We start from the raw sequence: 15,691 nt of genomic DNA, 5'->3' as shown, positions 1-15,691 counted from the left end.
AATAATTATGTTCTAAATCTGTATTATTGGAGTGCACCTATATAGAACTTTTGCAGGCATCAATAAAGTAATGACGTAAAAGTTTCTGATACCTGTAACCAATATTATTTTTGTATGATATAACAGAGCAAATGCTCCTTGAACAACTAGATTCAGTCACCTTCTTATAGTTGTGCCTTGGTGAAATAAATTTCTCAGTACATGCTATTTTTCTCTAAGATTAGGTATGTGAATTTTACTAATTAATACACACATGAAACGTGTTGATGAATCTGCATACCTGTTTTATTTACTCGATTAATTTTGGTGACCACTAACCTCCACATTGGAACTTGTTGTTAAGGCTTGGCAGGACCTTTGGCAGCCGAATGGGTGATTTTTTTTTTCAAATTTTCCTCTCCATTCATTGGATATTTCAAAATATGAAAAAATGCATACGCTTAGAATTCCTTCTACAGCATTCACGTGAATTTACGTGTAGTTTTCTTTCACTGTTATCTAGATATTATCAATAGTTTAATAGTCTTACGTAATCACGAAACTATTGATAATATCTAGACAACAGTGAAAGAAAACTACATGAAAATTCACATCAATGCTAATTAATGCTAACATTAATCAAGTAGAATAATAAATAGGTATGTGGATGCGCAAACACATTTCATGTGTATATTAATATCTTACCATGTCTAAAGCCCCGTAACATGACTGAATATTAACATTCGTAAGGAATCCTATTACCGGCAACTCAAGCTGCAGAATATTTTTAGAAAAATCAGACTGATAAAATTATCTGAAATTTTACCAATAAACTAATATGTTGATACCTGCAAAGTACTATTTTATGCGTCCTGTAAAAAAAATGCATAGACATCCAATCAGTAAAATTATAAATAAGTTAATATTGGTTAATCCTTGGATAATAATTGTTTAGTTTCCATTTTAAATACTATTATTTTTGTAAGTTACATGTGCTTACTCTACCTGTATGTGTGTATTAATAGATCTCTTTAACTTCTTTATTTGAATTTTTCTTCTGTTTGTAACTTGTATTCTTTTGTGTGTGTGTATGTATGAGTGAGGAAATGATTTTGCTCTTCATGGGTGCATTTACATAATAACATGTAAAATTGATTTTTGCAGAAAGTTTGTACAATGAAATACCATTTGCAATAAAAATATACACACATATTGTTGAAATTGCATGTTCTTTTTTCTCATAAACCTTTGCAGTTAACAATCACAGAAGACAGTGACAAAAATTCAGCATTCAGAATACAGAAAGAGATTCACAATTAATTGATATCATTAAAAGAAAGAATTACTGTACGAGTGTGTGACATGTTGTGAGAATCAATCTTTGGCATGAGCATCATCCAAGATATGAACTGGAAAGTTCCATGCCCTGAAGATGTAACCTGTGGAATAGAGAAAATTACAAAACTTGAAAATTACAGAAGTGGCAGGAGCTTTCTTATTCTTGTACAATATCTATAACTCTGTACCTTTCAAGGTAAAAAAAAAGTCATTTCTCTATAATTAAGTATAGTTGGTTGCAGTTGGTTATTGTAGTATTGGTGTAGGTTAGTGGTTCCCAATAGAATGTTGCATGAGACCACTTTAGCTCACTCGAACTCGTTCGAGGATCCACACTCGAGCATACTGCACTCGTAGTGGAATGATTGACAACATCCCGTATTTCAGAACCTAATAAGCAGCACTGTCAACCTGAAACCCATACATGGAAGGAAACCACTCCATGCAATTACAATTCTATATCATAACTCTGTACATTATTATGTAAGACTCAAATGCAATATATTTGAAAGTATGCAATATCTACAAACCGAAACGTTAAGTGGATACGTATGCTAACAGACCTGCCTAAGCAATTACAAATATCGTTACCACAGTGCAAGAAGTACGTGTACATCATTGTTCACTTACTGAAAATATAATAGATAATCTTGGGATAATCATATTCTGCGAAACAATAAAATGCAGTTGTAACATTGAATCGAACATCATTTTAATGTGACAATAATCGTAGAAATTTAAAATGTCAGCCTAGGCAGTTACAGCCCATTATCATCTATTTCATTGTCATATACATAATAGTTTTCTTGTATGTACGAATTGCTTGCATTGTAGAATTATTTTCCTGTAGTTTACGGTTGTAGTTCGTTTAAAACATTGCTGTAACTGTATCTTTAGTCAAAATGAAAATAAATGTCTGATGAAGGGAGCGTGTGTTCTCCTGAAACGTCACAACGAAAAACTATTTACTTATGCTTGTAATAACCGTAAACTACAGGAAAGTCATATACATTTCGGTAAGATATACAAAACTGCATTTTAACATGGATATGATAACTATGTTCACCATTTCCACTGTCTTTTACTTCACAATCCATATTTGAGGGCCCAATACCATAGGCGTGAAATACGTGTACTAATATGGTTCGAGTGTATTCTGCCTGTTCGAGTGGAAGACCTATCAATTCTGTATGGCATCTAGCATTGCCCTTGTAAACTATTTGACCATCGAGTGAAAAATGCTCATTGCAGCATACTAGTTCCCACACTTTTTCGTTTCAAGGCACCCTTAGTTTTTTTAAGATTTTTCCACGGCACCCAAGTCAAAATGTATGCCTATCTAACACTTGCAATGCTCAGTTAATGTCCGTAGGTTACTCGCCTTAAGTTGAAAAATAAACACACATTTCCAATTAAGAAATATTTTAACAGTTGGGCTGAAAAGTTCGTAGGCTGACTCATAGATGGCGTTACTAGAATTAAATCCATGTGATTTTTACTTAGTACTAACCTTCAAAAGATATGTGTATAAATTTCACAGCTGCCGGATAATTAGTTCGTGAGATATAGCATTGTGAGTGAAGCAGCTTTTGTTATTGTGAAAAAATGGATAAAGAATTTCGTGTGTTAATAAAGCATTGCTTTTTGGCAAAAAAAAAATACTGTTGAAGCCAAGGCTTGGCTTGATAAACATTATTCGGACTCTGCACCAGGAAAATCAACCGTTGAGAAGTGGTTTGCTAAATTTAAACGAGGCGAAATGAGCATCGAAGACGATGCACGCAGTGGACGCCCCAAAGAGGCTGTTACCAACGAAAACATCAAAAAAGTCCATAAAATAATTTTAAATGATCGTAAAGTGAAGTTGATCGAGATAGCTGAGATTATTACATAGCGTTGTTGGAGCGTTTAAAGGATGAAATCATGAAAAAACGGCCCCATTTGAAGAAGAAAAAAGTGCTGTTTCATCAAGACAATGCACCGTGTCAGAAATCAATGAAAACGATGGCAAAATTATATGAATTAGACTACGAATTGCTTCCCCATCCACCATATTCTCCAGATCTGGCCCCCAGTGACTTTTTCCTGTTTGCAGACCTTAAAAGAATGCTCGCTGGAAAGAAATTTAGCACTGATGAAGAGGTAATCGCCGAAACTGAGGCCTATTTTGAGGCTAAAGAGAAATCGTACTATAAAAATGGCATCGAAAAATTGTATGACCGCTATAATCGTTGTATCGCCCTCGAAGACAACTATATTGAATAATAAAATCGAATTTTGTCAAAAAAATATTTTTTACTATGTTAGCCTACGAACTTTTCAGCCCAACTGTTATATGTAAAAAGTACTAAATAAGCACATATTTGGATTGATGCAGTGGTCCGATTCTAAAACCATGTGTAGACTAACAGGTAAGTGCCATTTCACTATTTAGAAAGTTTATACAAGATTATAATAGAGGTAAGATAGATTTAAATGATGATGCAACTTCTCACTTAAAATTGCTTAGTTTTATGTGGAAACGTAAGGTTTTAAATACAGACAGTTAAACATCATTGGAACATTTTGCAGCACCCCTGTAAGCCAGCCACAGTGCTTCAATCAAAGCTCAAAAATATTTGTTGGTATTAGACCACTGCTTTTCTTGGGTGAAGAAAAGTGATGTGAAGTGCAGGAAATTTCTGAATAGGAAGTGCTGATGAGAGAGGAGAATTCCTGGAAGGTTGAAAGGATCTCTATATGCATGTTGAAAGATTTTATAGCTTGGGGATGTGGGCTATACACATTAATGTGTCCATGACACTATATTGTTCACATTTTTATTTTTATCTGACTGATATTGGTAACTTTTTACTTTTTCATTAGTCAAAACTAGTGTTGGGTGATATATCATCCAGATGATATATCACGATATTGAAAAAATATCGTCCAGGCGATATCAACTAGATAATATATCATAATGATTTTTTGGCAATATATATCATGTCGATGATATATTATCACGATATTTGGCGATATATCATGTTGGCAATATATCATCACAATATTTGGCATATATATCATATTCGCCATATATCGTCACTATACAGCATGTAACAAAAGTCCGGGAACACTTGAAAAAATTTATTGTAGCCAAACAAGTAACATTACAAAGTAACAAAGTACATCATTTCAAAGAGTAAAGTTGCAAGTTTTTTTCTCATTGCAGGTGCTACGTGTAGTTCCATATATCGTCGCTAGGTGGTGTCATAATCAAGATGGCACTTTCTGGAGCTGGTCTTTGTCTTTAGGATATAACTTTTGCACTAACTGTAGTCTGTACGGTTTCATGTTTAATTTTTTACTCAAAACACTCCACACAGTCATTGATGACAATTCCAACTCACGTGAAGCTCTGCGTATAGATTTTCTCGGACTCCTTGTGAAAGCTTATCTCACTCACTCAGTGTCATTTTCACTCACACCTGGTCGACCACTTATCTTCTTGACACACAACACCCAGTTTCAACAAACTTTACATGTCAATTGTAGATTGCCTTCCTGGTTGGTGCTGCTTTCCCGTACTTTATCCTAAATTTTTGTTGGACATCCGTTGCACTCTTTGTTTTGTCAAATTCTAGCATGCAGAAAGCCTTCTCAGCTCCAGAAAGTGCCATCTTGATTATGACGCCACCTAGCGATGATATATGGAACTACATGTAACACCTGCAATGACGAAAAAACTTACAACTTTACTCTTTGAAATGATGTACTTTATCACTTTGTTACGCTACTCGTTTGGCTAAAATAATTTTTTTAAAGTGTTCCCGGACTTTTGTTACATGCTGTATTTGGTGATTTATATCATGTTGGCGATATATCTTCATGATATTTCAGTGATATATATTGTGTCAGCAATATATCATCTTGATATGTTGTGATATATATCATGTAGACGATATATCTCCGATACCATGATATGGAAAAAATATAGTATCATATCGTCTGTGACAACATATATCGTGATATGAAATATCCAATATCGTCCATCCGTAGTCAAAACATAAGTAGAAGTTTTTTACCTTTTATTTTTATGCTTCTTTTTCAGTTTTTAAATTAGGCTACTTTTCAGGTCAGAATGATCAGGTATGTAATGTTAATGTTACTCTGTGGTTACATTAATATGATACAGCTAAGATGTATACATATTTACATACCTTTTAGATGATTGTTCTCTGTTTTGTAGAGGATCCAAGTGAATTGATATGGTAGATATTTCATTAATCAGTTTCTCTGTTTGGTCATTTAAGGCAGAAAGATTAGGAACTTGGTTTTGCAGATATTTAGTTCTCAAGATACCCTTGTCCTTAAAAATTGAAAATAATTATTGTAAGTAATTGTAACAATAACAGAAGTGATATTCAACTGCATAATCAATTAGTATATATTAAGAATCTGGATATAAAATATAATTTGTTAATGTGAATAATTAAACGCACTGCCATTAAATTAGGCAGGTGCCAGATGTTCGTGCTGTTGCCACGTTGGGGCACAACCATGTGTGTTCGGAGGTTTTTGGAGCAGTCCAACGTGTAGATATGCGACTCAATTTCTGGGACCTGTAACGATCTTTCAATTCACACGATCACCAGCTCTGTATCGAAAGGAACACAAAATTGCCCCAGAGAGAGGTTGGTTTGATGCTCGAACTAGGCAACGCAGCCTGGTTGACGTTGCCACACAGTGTGCAGGAACCTATGACTTTTGTCCCACTTCCGCTTTGCTTTTCCCATATGTGGCACCAGTGCAATTCTGCACGGCTGCCTATTTTCATGTCCACGGGTTTAGTACTAATTAATACAATTAGTATTTGTATTTACTTACTTAATGTTAGTATTCTAGTATGTTTTGAAAGTTATGTTTTTTTCCTCAGAGTTATCTTCACATCATTCTTCAGTTGCTTGTGAAGGGCGACCTCAAGAGCCAACCAATGTCAACCTCTGTTCCTCATACTGCTCCCTGGACTGCATTTTGCAGACTAATGGGGTTGTGGTGCCTAGACGACCTTACAGCTCGTATAATCGTGTGTGGAGTTTGTATTCTGTTCTGCCGTGTGTGTTTGTAATTGTCCTTTCATTAAATTAATTTTCTTGAGTGTTCATACTACAGGGTGGGCCAAAAGTCATGAAAGAGTTATAACTGTGAATAACTTTTTTTATTGATCATTAGTTTCCAATGAGATTTCACAGACTTGAAGACCAAGGATGGGAGATTGTTTACACTTATGGGTGGAATATAATCTCAGGTATCCATATCAAAACATGATTGACACTATTGTGCATCCTGCAGTGGAGAACATGCCTGAGATGTGGTTTCAACAAGATGGGGCCACAGCACACACGGCACGTGCCTCAATTGGGCTTCTGAGGACGATTTTCGGCCATCGCATCATCTCGAGAAACACTGACATCAACTGGCCCTCCCGTTCGCCTGACCTCACTCTGCTTGATTATTTTCTTTGGGGCTTTCTGAAGGACAAAGTGTATGTGAACAAACCACAAACATTACAACAGCTCAAGGACAATATTCGTGCAGAAATGCAGGCACTCGGACCAGAAGTGTTGACCCCTGTCATGCATCATGTGCTACACAGGGCCCGTATCTGTGAGGCCCATAATGGCGGACACGTACCTGAGATTATATTCCACACATAAGTGTAAACAATCTCCCATCCTTGGTCTTCAAGTCTGTGAAATCTCATTGGAAACTAATGATCAATAAAAAAGTTATTGACAGTTGACCCACCCTGTATAACCACTGGAGATAATTTCATTTGAAAAAAAGAAGTGAAAAAGTTTTCCTTTTCCATTTCAAATGGGTCTTTGTTTCCTCTGGTCATCATTTCAGACCCATTAGCAGATCCTTCATAGGGAAATGAGAAAAGGTTAAAAGGGAGGTAGCATGAGATGACAGGATCTTTAGGCTGTCCATAGGATTAGGTCCTTCAAAATAAGATTTCATGAACAGCAAGCTGCTCAGGATTGGTTAGTTTTAATACCTGGAAAATCCTGATGAAGGGTCCAGAAACAGAGCCAAATCCTTGGACAGAAGCGAAGAGCCACTTGTAAGTACAACTTTTAAGAAAATATAATTTACGTCATTATGTCTTGAAGTATTTTTGTGAACATAAAATCCTGATCTTACATTCCTACATCTTAAATTTTCCCACTTTATACATTTAATTTTCTGGTCCCAGTGAAGCAAATTGTTATAAAATTTTCCCAGATTATACATTTCCCTGCATTTTAAGTTCTTTCATGCTGGCCTCCATGGCAGAGCGGTTAGCACAGCATGCTACGATGCCAGAAACTTTTTTTTCCCATTAGGATTATAATCCAAAGTATACTGAACAAAATGAGGTATCATTTGTACCTCTAACGTTCTTAGTTCCGGAAATATAAAATTTCCTTTAGAAGCCCGCAGAATTTCAAATTTTCCACTGAAAAAACACTTGGCATTAATTCATTGAAAAAGAAAAAAATTCAAAAGTATTAGCAACAAATGCATAAATTTTTCTACATCAATGGCAAACATACCAGGCATTATATTTTGGAGATCCATGCCCTGGCAGCGTAGCCTGCGGGTTCGATGAATTTCAAATTTCATGTTAAAAAAAATATATAGTTACTTTTCCTTTTTTCTTTTTCTAACTGATAATGGATTTTTTTTTCCATCAGGATTATAGCTCTAAGTATACGGAACAAACCAAGGTATCATTTGTACCGCTTACGTTCTTAGTCCCGGAAATATAAGATTTCATTTAGAAACATGCAGAAGTTCAAATTTCCCTCTGAAAATATGCTCAGCATTAGTGCAAAAACCTGGAAAATCAGCCTGGGCATCTAAGGGTTAATGAATAATGTTCACATCAAAGTGACAAGTGTCACACAACACCTGTTGCTTGAGAAAGAACCAATCAACAACAATATTTCACACTGTATTGGCATGACAGGCTGCACAAGGGTGTGTCTTGTGGCTTTGATGTGAAATTTCCCTTAGAGCTTGGTCTCACTGTTGTGGTACAAGGTGTACAACTTTGCTTCCACCGTTTTCCGACAGGTGGCAACAACAGGAAGTAGCGGTCGAAAGAAGCAGATCGCAGACGTCACGCAGTTTAGCTTGGACCTCTGTCAAGATAACCCCATTCAAACATTAGTCGAGTCGTGTGTGCATCGTGAAGTTGTTCGCGATTGAAAATGTCAGTGTACGAGCCAAATTCTCGCCATTTGCGGGAGGTTCTACTTTTTTGTTTCAATATGAAGAAAACTGCAGCTGAGGTTCATCGAATGCTCTCCACTACGTATGGTGAGGACGCTATAAGTGAGAGAACCTGTCGTGAGTGGTTTCAACGCTTCAAGAACGGTGACTTTAACGTCGAAGACCGGCATAGTGGTGGAAGACAGAAAGTTTTCGAAGATGCAGAATTGGAGTGAAACCAAGTGAAACAATCACAGGTGCTCGTTATCGAACGCAATTAATGCGTTTGAGCCGAGCATTGAAGGACAAACGGCCACAATACAGCGAGAGGCACGACAAAGTGATTTTGCAGCATGACAACGCACGACCCCACGTTGCCAAAGTGGTGAAAACATACTTGGAAACATTAAGATGGGACGTCCTACCCCACCCACCTTATTCTCCAGACATCGCTCCCTCTGATTATCACCTGTTTAGATCAATGGCTCAAGAACTGGCTGACCAACACTTCCGATCTTATGAAGAAGTCAAGAAGTGGATCGATTCGTGGATCACCTCCAAAGATGAACAATTTTTTAGACGTGGCATTCGTATGCTGCCCGAAAGATGGGAAAAAGTAGTGGCCAGCGATGGACAATACTTTGAATAATGCCTGGGTAAGCAATGTTTTTCATTACAGCGTCATATTTTTGGGGAAACACGGCGGAAGCAAAGTTGTACACCTTGTATATGTAATATAATATCTTGTAGGCTTTTATTGATTGATAGATAATTGATGTGTTAAAGATTTGTCACATATTTAGGGCAGAACCTAAACGATGCATTCATTGCCTTAATGAAAGATTTTACATTATCATAACTGATGGGTACTGTCTTAGAAATACAGAGTCAGGTTACATAATTGATATTGGTCATCTGATCAATACCACCATGGTCACCAGATCTAACACCCCTGGATCCATCATGTATGCTAAGGAAATTAATTCCTGTTCCACCTCAAAGAAAGAATCATGGGTGCCATCTCCCAAATCATCTCCACCACACTAGAAGATGTTTTACTCAACATGCATTCAAACAGATGGTGTGTATATTGATTGAATATGTACTGTAACTGTACCCATTACACATCAATCATGTGTATGTTTGTATATATGTATTTAGAAATAGATCACACTGATTTTTCCTTTGTGATCATAAGAGCAGCAACTGACATCTCAGAATTGTACAGACATGGTCACTGCTTAATGGGATGGTTTCAACCCAAAAGTGTTCACCAAGCTATATAAACCGTGGATGACTTGGTATAATTTTTTTGCTGATACTAGTATAAAAATTAGATGTATTCTACCAACCTGATATAAAATTACAAATGTTCAATGAAGATCATGGAATGTTTCATTCACTTCCTTATTTATGCTACATATCCAGGTAAATGCTGTAGATTTTGCCTTTAAAAATGAACTGCATGTTTACCCTTTCACTTTTTAAAAACTAGAGTGTAGATGAATTATACCTTTATGTTCATGACAACTTAATAACCAGCCCTGGCCCTAGGAATCTTGCCACCCCCACCCCAAAATACGTACAAAGAAAATGTAATGTATGAACAACTAAGCTTGTTATCCGTGGCAATTTCACATGGTATAACCAATTTTTAACATAATAAAATGAAAGAATACATAATGTGAGAAGATAAGTTATTCATAAACAAAAAAATAATATATATTTAAGCCTAATAATAATAAAATATCTGTTGCATTTACTCACCATAGTTTCTGCCAACGTGCAGAACTCTCAACTCTCCTATTTTGTTTCACTATTTCTTCAGGACTATTTATACTGTACATAATTATGTACATTTTCCAGAACGTTGTACATGAAGTAACATATCTTCACTTCATCACTATTTACAATAAACTATGTATGTACGCCTCGTAAACCAACACGATTTCTTCATGATTACACTTTTCACTTTGTACCTTTTCCCCCTTAAGTTGGAAAGCTTACAAATGAACTTTTCTAGCTTTTCTATTTGCAAAGTCGCGAATAACAGAATTTTTGACCAATTTCATGTTCAATTGAGATCATGGCAAGTCCTTCTAACCACGATTCGCCCATTGTGGAACGTAAATAAGTTTTAATAAGCTTCAGTTTCGAAAATCTACGTTCACCACTTACAACTGTTATCAGCAGAGTAGGCAGTATTATCAAAACTACGGCTACATTTGGAGCGAAACAATTGTCAATAATGTAGCGCAACACTTCAAGTGGAGGTGAATCATCTTCTGTCTTCTATTAAGTGGGAAAGTACCTTCAGTTCATCACATTACTCAATGGCATCAATGTCTTGGTGTTCCTCGTGTGATAAAATTTTCTCCAAATTTTGACATTTTCTTAAAATCTCACTTGTGTCCATAGTTTTTAATTTACCTATCATCACCACCTCTCGCGATCAGCACGTCAAAGAACAATGCAGCTCTATTTCAGACTACTTGCAAATGTCAGTTTAACTCAAACCTCGATAACAGGGGGTGGAGGCAGAGGACTGGCAGGCGATCAAACAATAGATAGCGTTGTAACTTGGCACCGCACACACACAGTATACGTTGCTTACCATTTTCACAGACAAAACAATAATAGTTGCTTTTGTAAGAGGACAACTAATATAAACATTCGGCACCGCTTTCTTTCGCAGTTACTCTTTGCTTTTCGGTAAGAATGTAGAATACAGAGAATGTCTCCAATTTCATTAATATTTGGTATACTAACTAATTTTTGCCTTCTAATCACGAATCTATTGTTAAAATGCAGGGGTCGCATGTAGAAATTTTACAATATGCACGGGTAGCCCCACGAACCATTTCCGGTAAGGTTAGGTTAGGCAAGCTAAGTTAAAATTTTGTTCGTAAAACAATGCGATACAGCTTTAAAAAAAAATCTCAACTTACATCAGCTTTTTTCACGATTTCCAGATGTGACCCCTGCATTTCAACAACAGATTCGTGATTAGAAGGCCAGATTTAGTTAGTATACCAAATATTAACGAAATTGGAGACATTCTCTATATTCTACATTCGCTCCTGCTTTTCTTATCCGTTTCTGATTTATACTGCATATGCAAATGGATTTAATTTGAATTTTCTCCTCCCCAAGAAGACCAAACTGCCTCAAATAATGCAGCTTCCATTTTTTGTACATTTTGCCGCCCCCTATGATTTGCCACCCTGTGCAAATGCACGTGTTGCACGTACAGTAGAGCCGGCTCTGATAATAACATGGATGAACTTTTTTACACTAAATTACAGAATATTTATAGACATATTAGATTGGTAATGTTATGGACAATTTTACTAATACACCAGTTTAGTGCCCACTAATCTGTCACATCCATAAATAGAATTGCACTGTGCAATGAAGGTGCATATGGATGTGGAGGTAAGGCTTCAACACATTCTTAATCTTGACCATAGTGGGTGTGATGTGATCAACACATTGCTCCAGCTGCCTTTGCTTCCAAGGTTGCCCCCAGGTAAACATCAATTAGTTGCTAAATGAGCTCGGAGCCACTTGATACAGGAAGATTGCTGGCAAATTCCCTGTGACATCATCACACACACCAGAAATTGAACATGATCTTCCGCATAAATCAGATGCAATACGAACTGCACCACCACTTATCTCCCTCCCTATATAAAAGAGAATGATGAGAAATCACTGTTTACCTTGTCGAAGTCTGTTGTTCCCAAGATTCTGCTCAGTTCCTGTAGTTCGTTTTTCATTGTGATTGATTCTGAGGTCGGGGTAAGATTGTCATCATGTAGAAGTTTCTCATTGAACGTGCTCAGATTCGTGTCTGGCTTCCAATGTGTTTCTGGATCTTGAATGAGAAATAAAAGCATTACTAGGGTTACTGTTTGCAGTATGATGGGAAGGATGAGATTTTTTTGGTAGAGGCAGGAGAGGAATCTTGCTTCCTGGTGTACCCAATACCTGGATCCTCCACCACTTGGACTGCCTAGTTGAGGCACTGACTGGTTTAAATATGTAGCCATCGAGCTGCACTAAGAATCAAACACAAAAGAGAGCTGTCTTGTGGCAACTTAGCTTATATAACAACCAGTGCCCCAACTTTTGCCACGTCTGTTTCCTCTGGAAATATTCTAAGCAAGTAGACATTCTAGGAGGCAACCAGATGTGGTGTATACCAGGAAGCAATGATTTCTGCACAGCCCTGATTTTAGTATTTACATATGTGGTAAAATAGAAACCAACCATTGAGAATGTTCAATAATTTATGCAATTTGGTACTAAAATTTAGGGTTTGAAATTATTTAGTGATGCCTGTATCAACCAGGGGACTGAAATACGTTTTCCATAGGTAAAAAGAAACTGCATATTTAGACATTTATTTTACCAAACCAAGTATATGAATTAAAACCTGTGGCGCAACAGCCCGTGAGGACCTGGACCTACCCACCGACTGCCTGCCTTGCTCTCACCTGCTGAAGTGGGAGATCATCCGACGAGTTATGGGTGATATGTGGTCAGTATGACGAACCCCCAGTCGTTGATGTAGATTTCCATGACTGGGTTACACCACTCAGTGGTTGCTCCCCAATTTCCTCACAATGGTGGGTGGCCACCGATCCCATATGCAGGCCAAAATCTCAGGAGAAAAGTTGTTAGCTTCCCCCAGGAGATTCAAACCTGCATGTGTCCCGTAGCCAGAGCCCAAAGCATGATGCATTATACTGCACGGCCACGGTGCGGGACAAGTACATGTTTTTTTTTTCCTTTATATTCATAAAAAAATTTGCAGTAAGTTAACAGGCTATTTATAAAAATATCAGCTTCGAAATTTTGAAGTACCAAATAATTGTCCTAGGAGATTGGCAGAGAGGTTCAAATGGCAAGATCTACTCAGCAACATAAGAGAAAATCTAAAAAAAACTGACAACCTCTTTGTGCACATTTAACTGGACGTAACTAGAAGACACAATACCGTGCTGTTGGTCACCATGTGGAATTCATCAGTTGCTACTATCTCCTGTTAGTTTCGCTTGTGTTCCTAACATATTAAATGCTTAGTTTTATATTGTGTGTCATATGTGAAATCTGTCTCCTACATACATGTGGACAATAGTGTTATGTTCAGCTTGCTATATTTCATCCATTACAGGCTTTCAAACATTTGCCACATGGAAGATGTTTGAAGGATCAACATATTCACTTTGGTAATGAAGTGCATATGATGATCTACAGACAGAAGTTTAGGGCATAAAACCATATTACTTTCACAGGAAATTTAATTTTCCCTAAGCACTTCACATGTTATGTCCAATGTAGATTACATCTTATGATAAATTTCAATTTGTTTTCTTTGTGCACTATTCAAGTTGTAATCACATGTCTTTCAGAAAATAAACACCCTGTCATGGTTTACAGTTGAGTAAATTTTTGTGTTTCAAATCTTACATTGACTGCGTGGAGGCCTCTGAAATTCCGGTAAGTGCAAGAGTGCTTTTTGAATTAATGTTATGTACAGGTATGATGAAATAGTAATGCAACAACAACAACAACAACAAAAATACTACTTACCATTTTGTTCCTTTAATCTGCTGCTGAAAGAAGTGTTTATAGGTTTTGAAATGGAAGAATCAGTGTAGGAGACTTCATTATTTAGATTGCATGCTGTAGACATTTTCTTTTCATTTTTGTCACAACACTGGAACAAAAATTTACATCATCCTTAAAAATGATCGATCTATAAGCTGATTATGAGGGGTTTTATTCTAGCAATTTATTCCCCTGTACCTTAGCAGCTCAATTTTTCAATTACAGCTTAAATGCTAGTCATCATGAATGACGACAGTGTTGCCATCTATATTTTCTACAGTGTAACAATACAACACATCTTACTTGTTCATACAGCATGAAAAGTAGTAAATATCTAATGCTGGAATGAACAACTTGTCAAGGATATGTTGAAAAAGCAACAGCGGTTATCTACTCCCTCAGAGTTGGCGCAGTCTGCTGACCAGAATGTGTTGGCCTTATTACAGTACTATTGATGCATAGCTTTTCTACATACTTAACTTTAGCAGAACATTGGTATTACACTCTTCCAAATGACAGTAATTAACATATTATTTCTCGAATACCAGAGATGGTATTTCAGTTCTGTATTATTGTTTGTTCGTTGGCTGATTGGTTTATTTATACAGGTATAATTATATATTATAATTATATAATGCAGAAACAATTAGACTATTTAAATTTGGCACCATACCGATATTTTTGTAGATGGCGTGGCGAAACACACATTCATTCCATGATAGAGTGGTTTAAAGCCTTCAATAGTCATGCAGGGTTGGTCGGAAGAGATTCAAGTATTTGCTTTGATTGATTGATTGAGTTGGTGTTTTAATTTCACTTTATGCATAGTAAGGCTAATTGGGACTGGAGCTACAGTTTAAAGTGGGATCCAAATCACTATGTGCCTCCACCAGGTATCGAACCCATGACCCTTTGATTACAAGGCGACGATACTACCACTATGCCATGAATGAGACCTAAGTACAAGGTGGTGCAAAAAGAATGCATGTTTTTGGAATAAGTGTAGAGTTGTTGATTTTCAAGATAAAAATGTTTTATTAACACCAAAACCATCGGTAAGAAATGCAGTTTGGATAAGTATACAGTGATTATTTTAGTATGGAAGGTGTCAAAAAGATGACTTCATTCTTGCTGTCCCCACCACATAATCTCACATTTCGGCAATGTCTCTTGGCCCCCAGTCTCACCAGATTTGTTAGTCTGTGACTTATTTCTGTGGGGTTATCTCAAGTTGAAAGTCTACGTTCGCAAACCTCGTACAGTCGACGAGCTGAAAGTTGACATTCATGAAGAAATTACAGCTGTACCAGAAGAGATGTTGGCAAGGGCAATGCGGAACTATGATGAGAGGCTCCGGATGTGTGTACAGCAACAAGGACGTCATCTTTCCGACTTCATCTTCCATACTTAAATCATCACTGTATACCTATCCAAACTGCATTTCTTATCGATGGTTCTGGTGTTAATGAAATGTTTGTATCTTGAAAATTAACGACGTTACACTTATTCCAAAAACATGCAT

The 15,691-nt window shown here is 36.7% G+C and overlaps 1 protein-coding gene across 1 annotated transcript in view; it reads right to left on the bottom strand.

The window, feature by feature from the left end:
• Nucleotides 1-1,199: 1,199 nt before the first annotated feature.
• LOC145978346 (uncharacterized) overlaps nucleotides 1,200-15,691 on the bottom strand; it is a 53,141-nt gene continuing 38,649 nt past the window's right edge. Inside the window, exons 9-12 of the mRNA XM_083110940.1 lie at nucleotides 14,152-14,278; nucleotides 12,276-12,430; nucleotides 5,514-5,662; nucleotides 1,200-1,418 (exon numbers count right to left, since the gene is read on the bottom strand). Coding sequence (XP_082967066.1) covers nucleotides 1,373-1,418; nucleotides 5,514-5,662; nucleotides 12,276-12,430; nucleotides 14,152-14,278 — 477 coding nt within the window. The 3' untranslated portion in view covers nucleotides 1,200-1,372. The remainder of the gene's footprint in view (nucleotides 1,419-5,513; nucleotides 5,663-12,275; nucleotides 12,431-14,151; nucleotides 14,279-15,691) is intronic.

This window comes from Lepisma saccharinum, chromosome 24 (assembly GCF_977018435.1).
Source record: "Lepisma saccharinum chromosome 24, izLepSacc3.1, whole genome shotgun sequence".
Taxonomy (NCBI): Eukaryota; Metazoa; Arthropoda; class Insecta; order Zygentoma; family Lepismatidae; genus Lepisma; species Lepisma saccharinum.
This window is presented reverse-complemented; position numbering and strand designations above follow the sequence as displayed.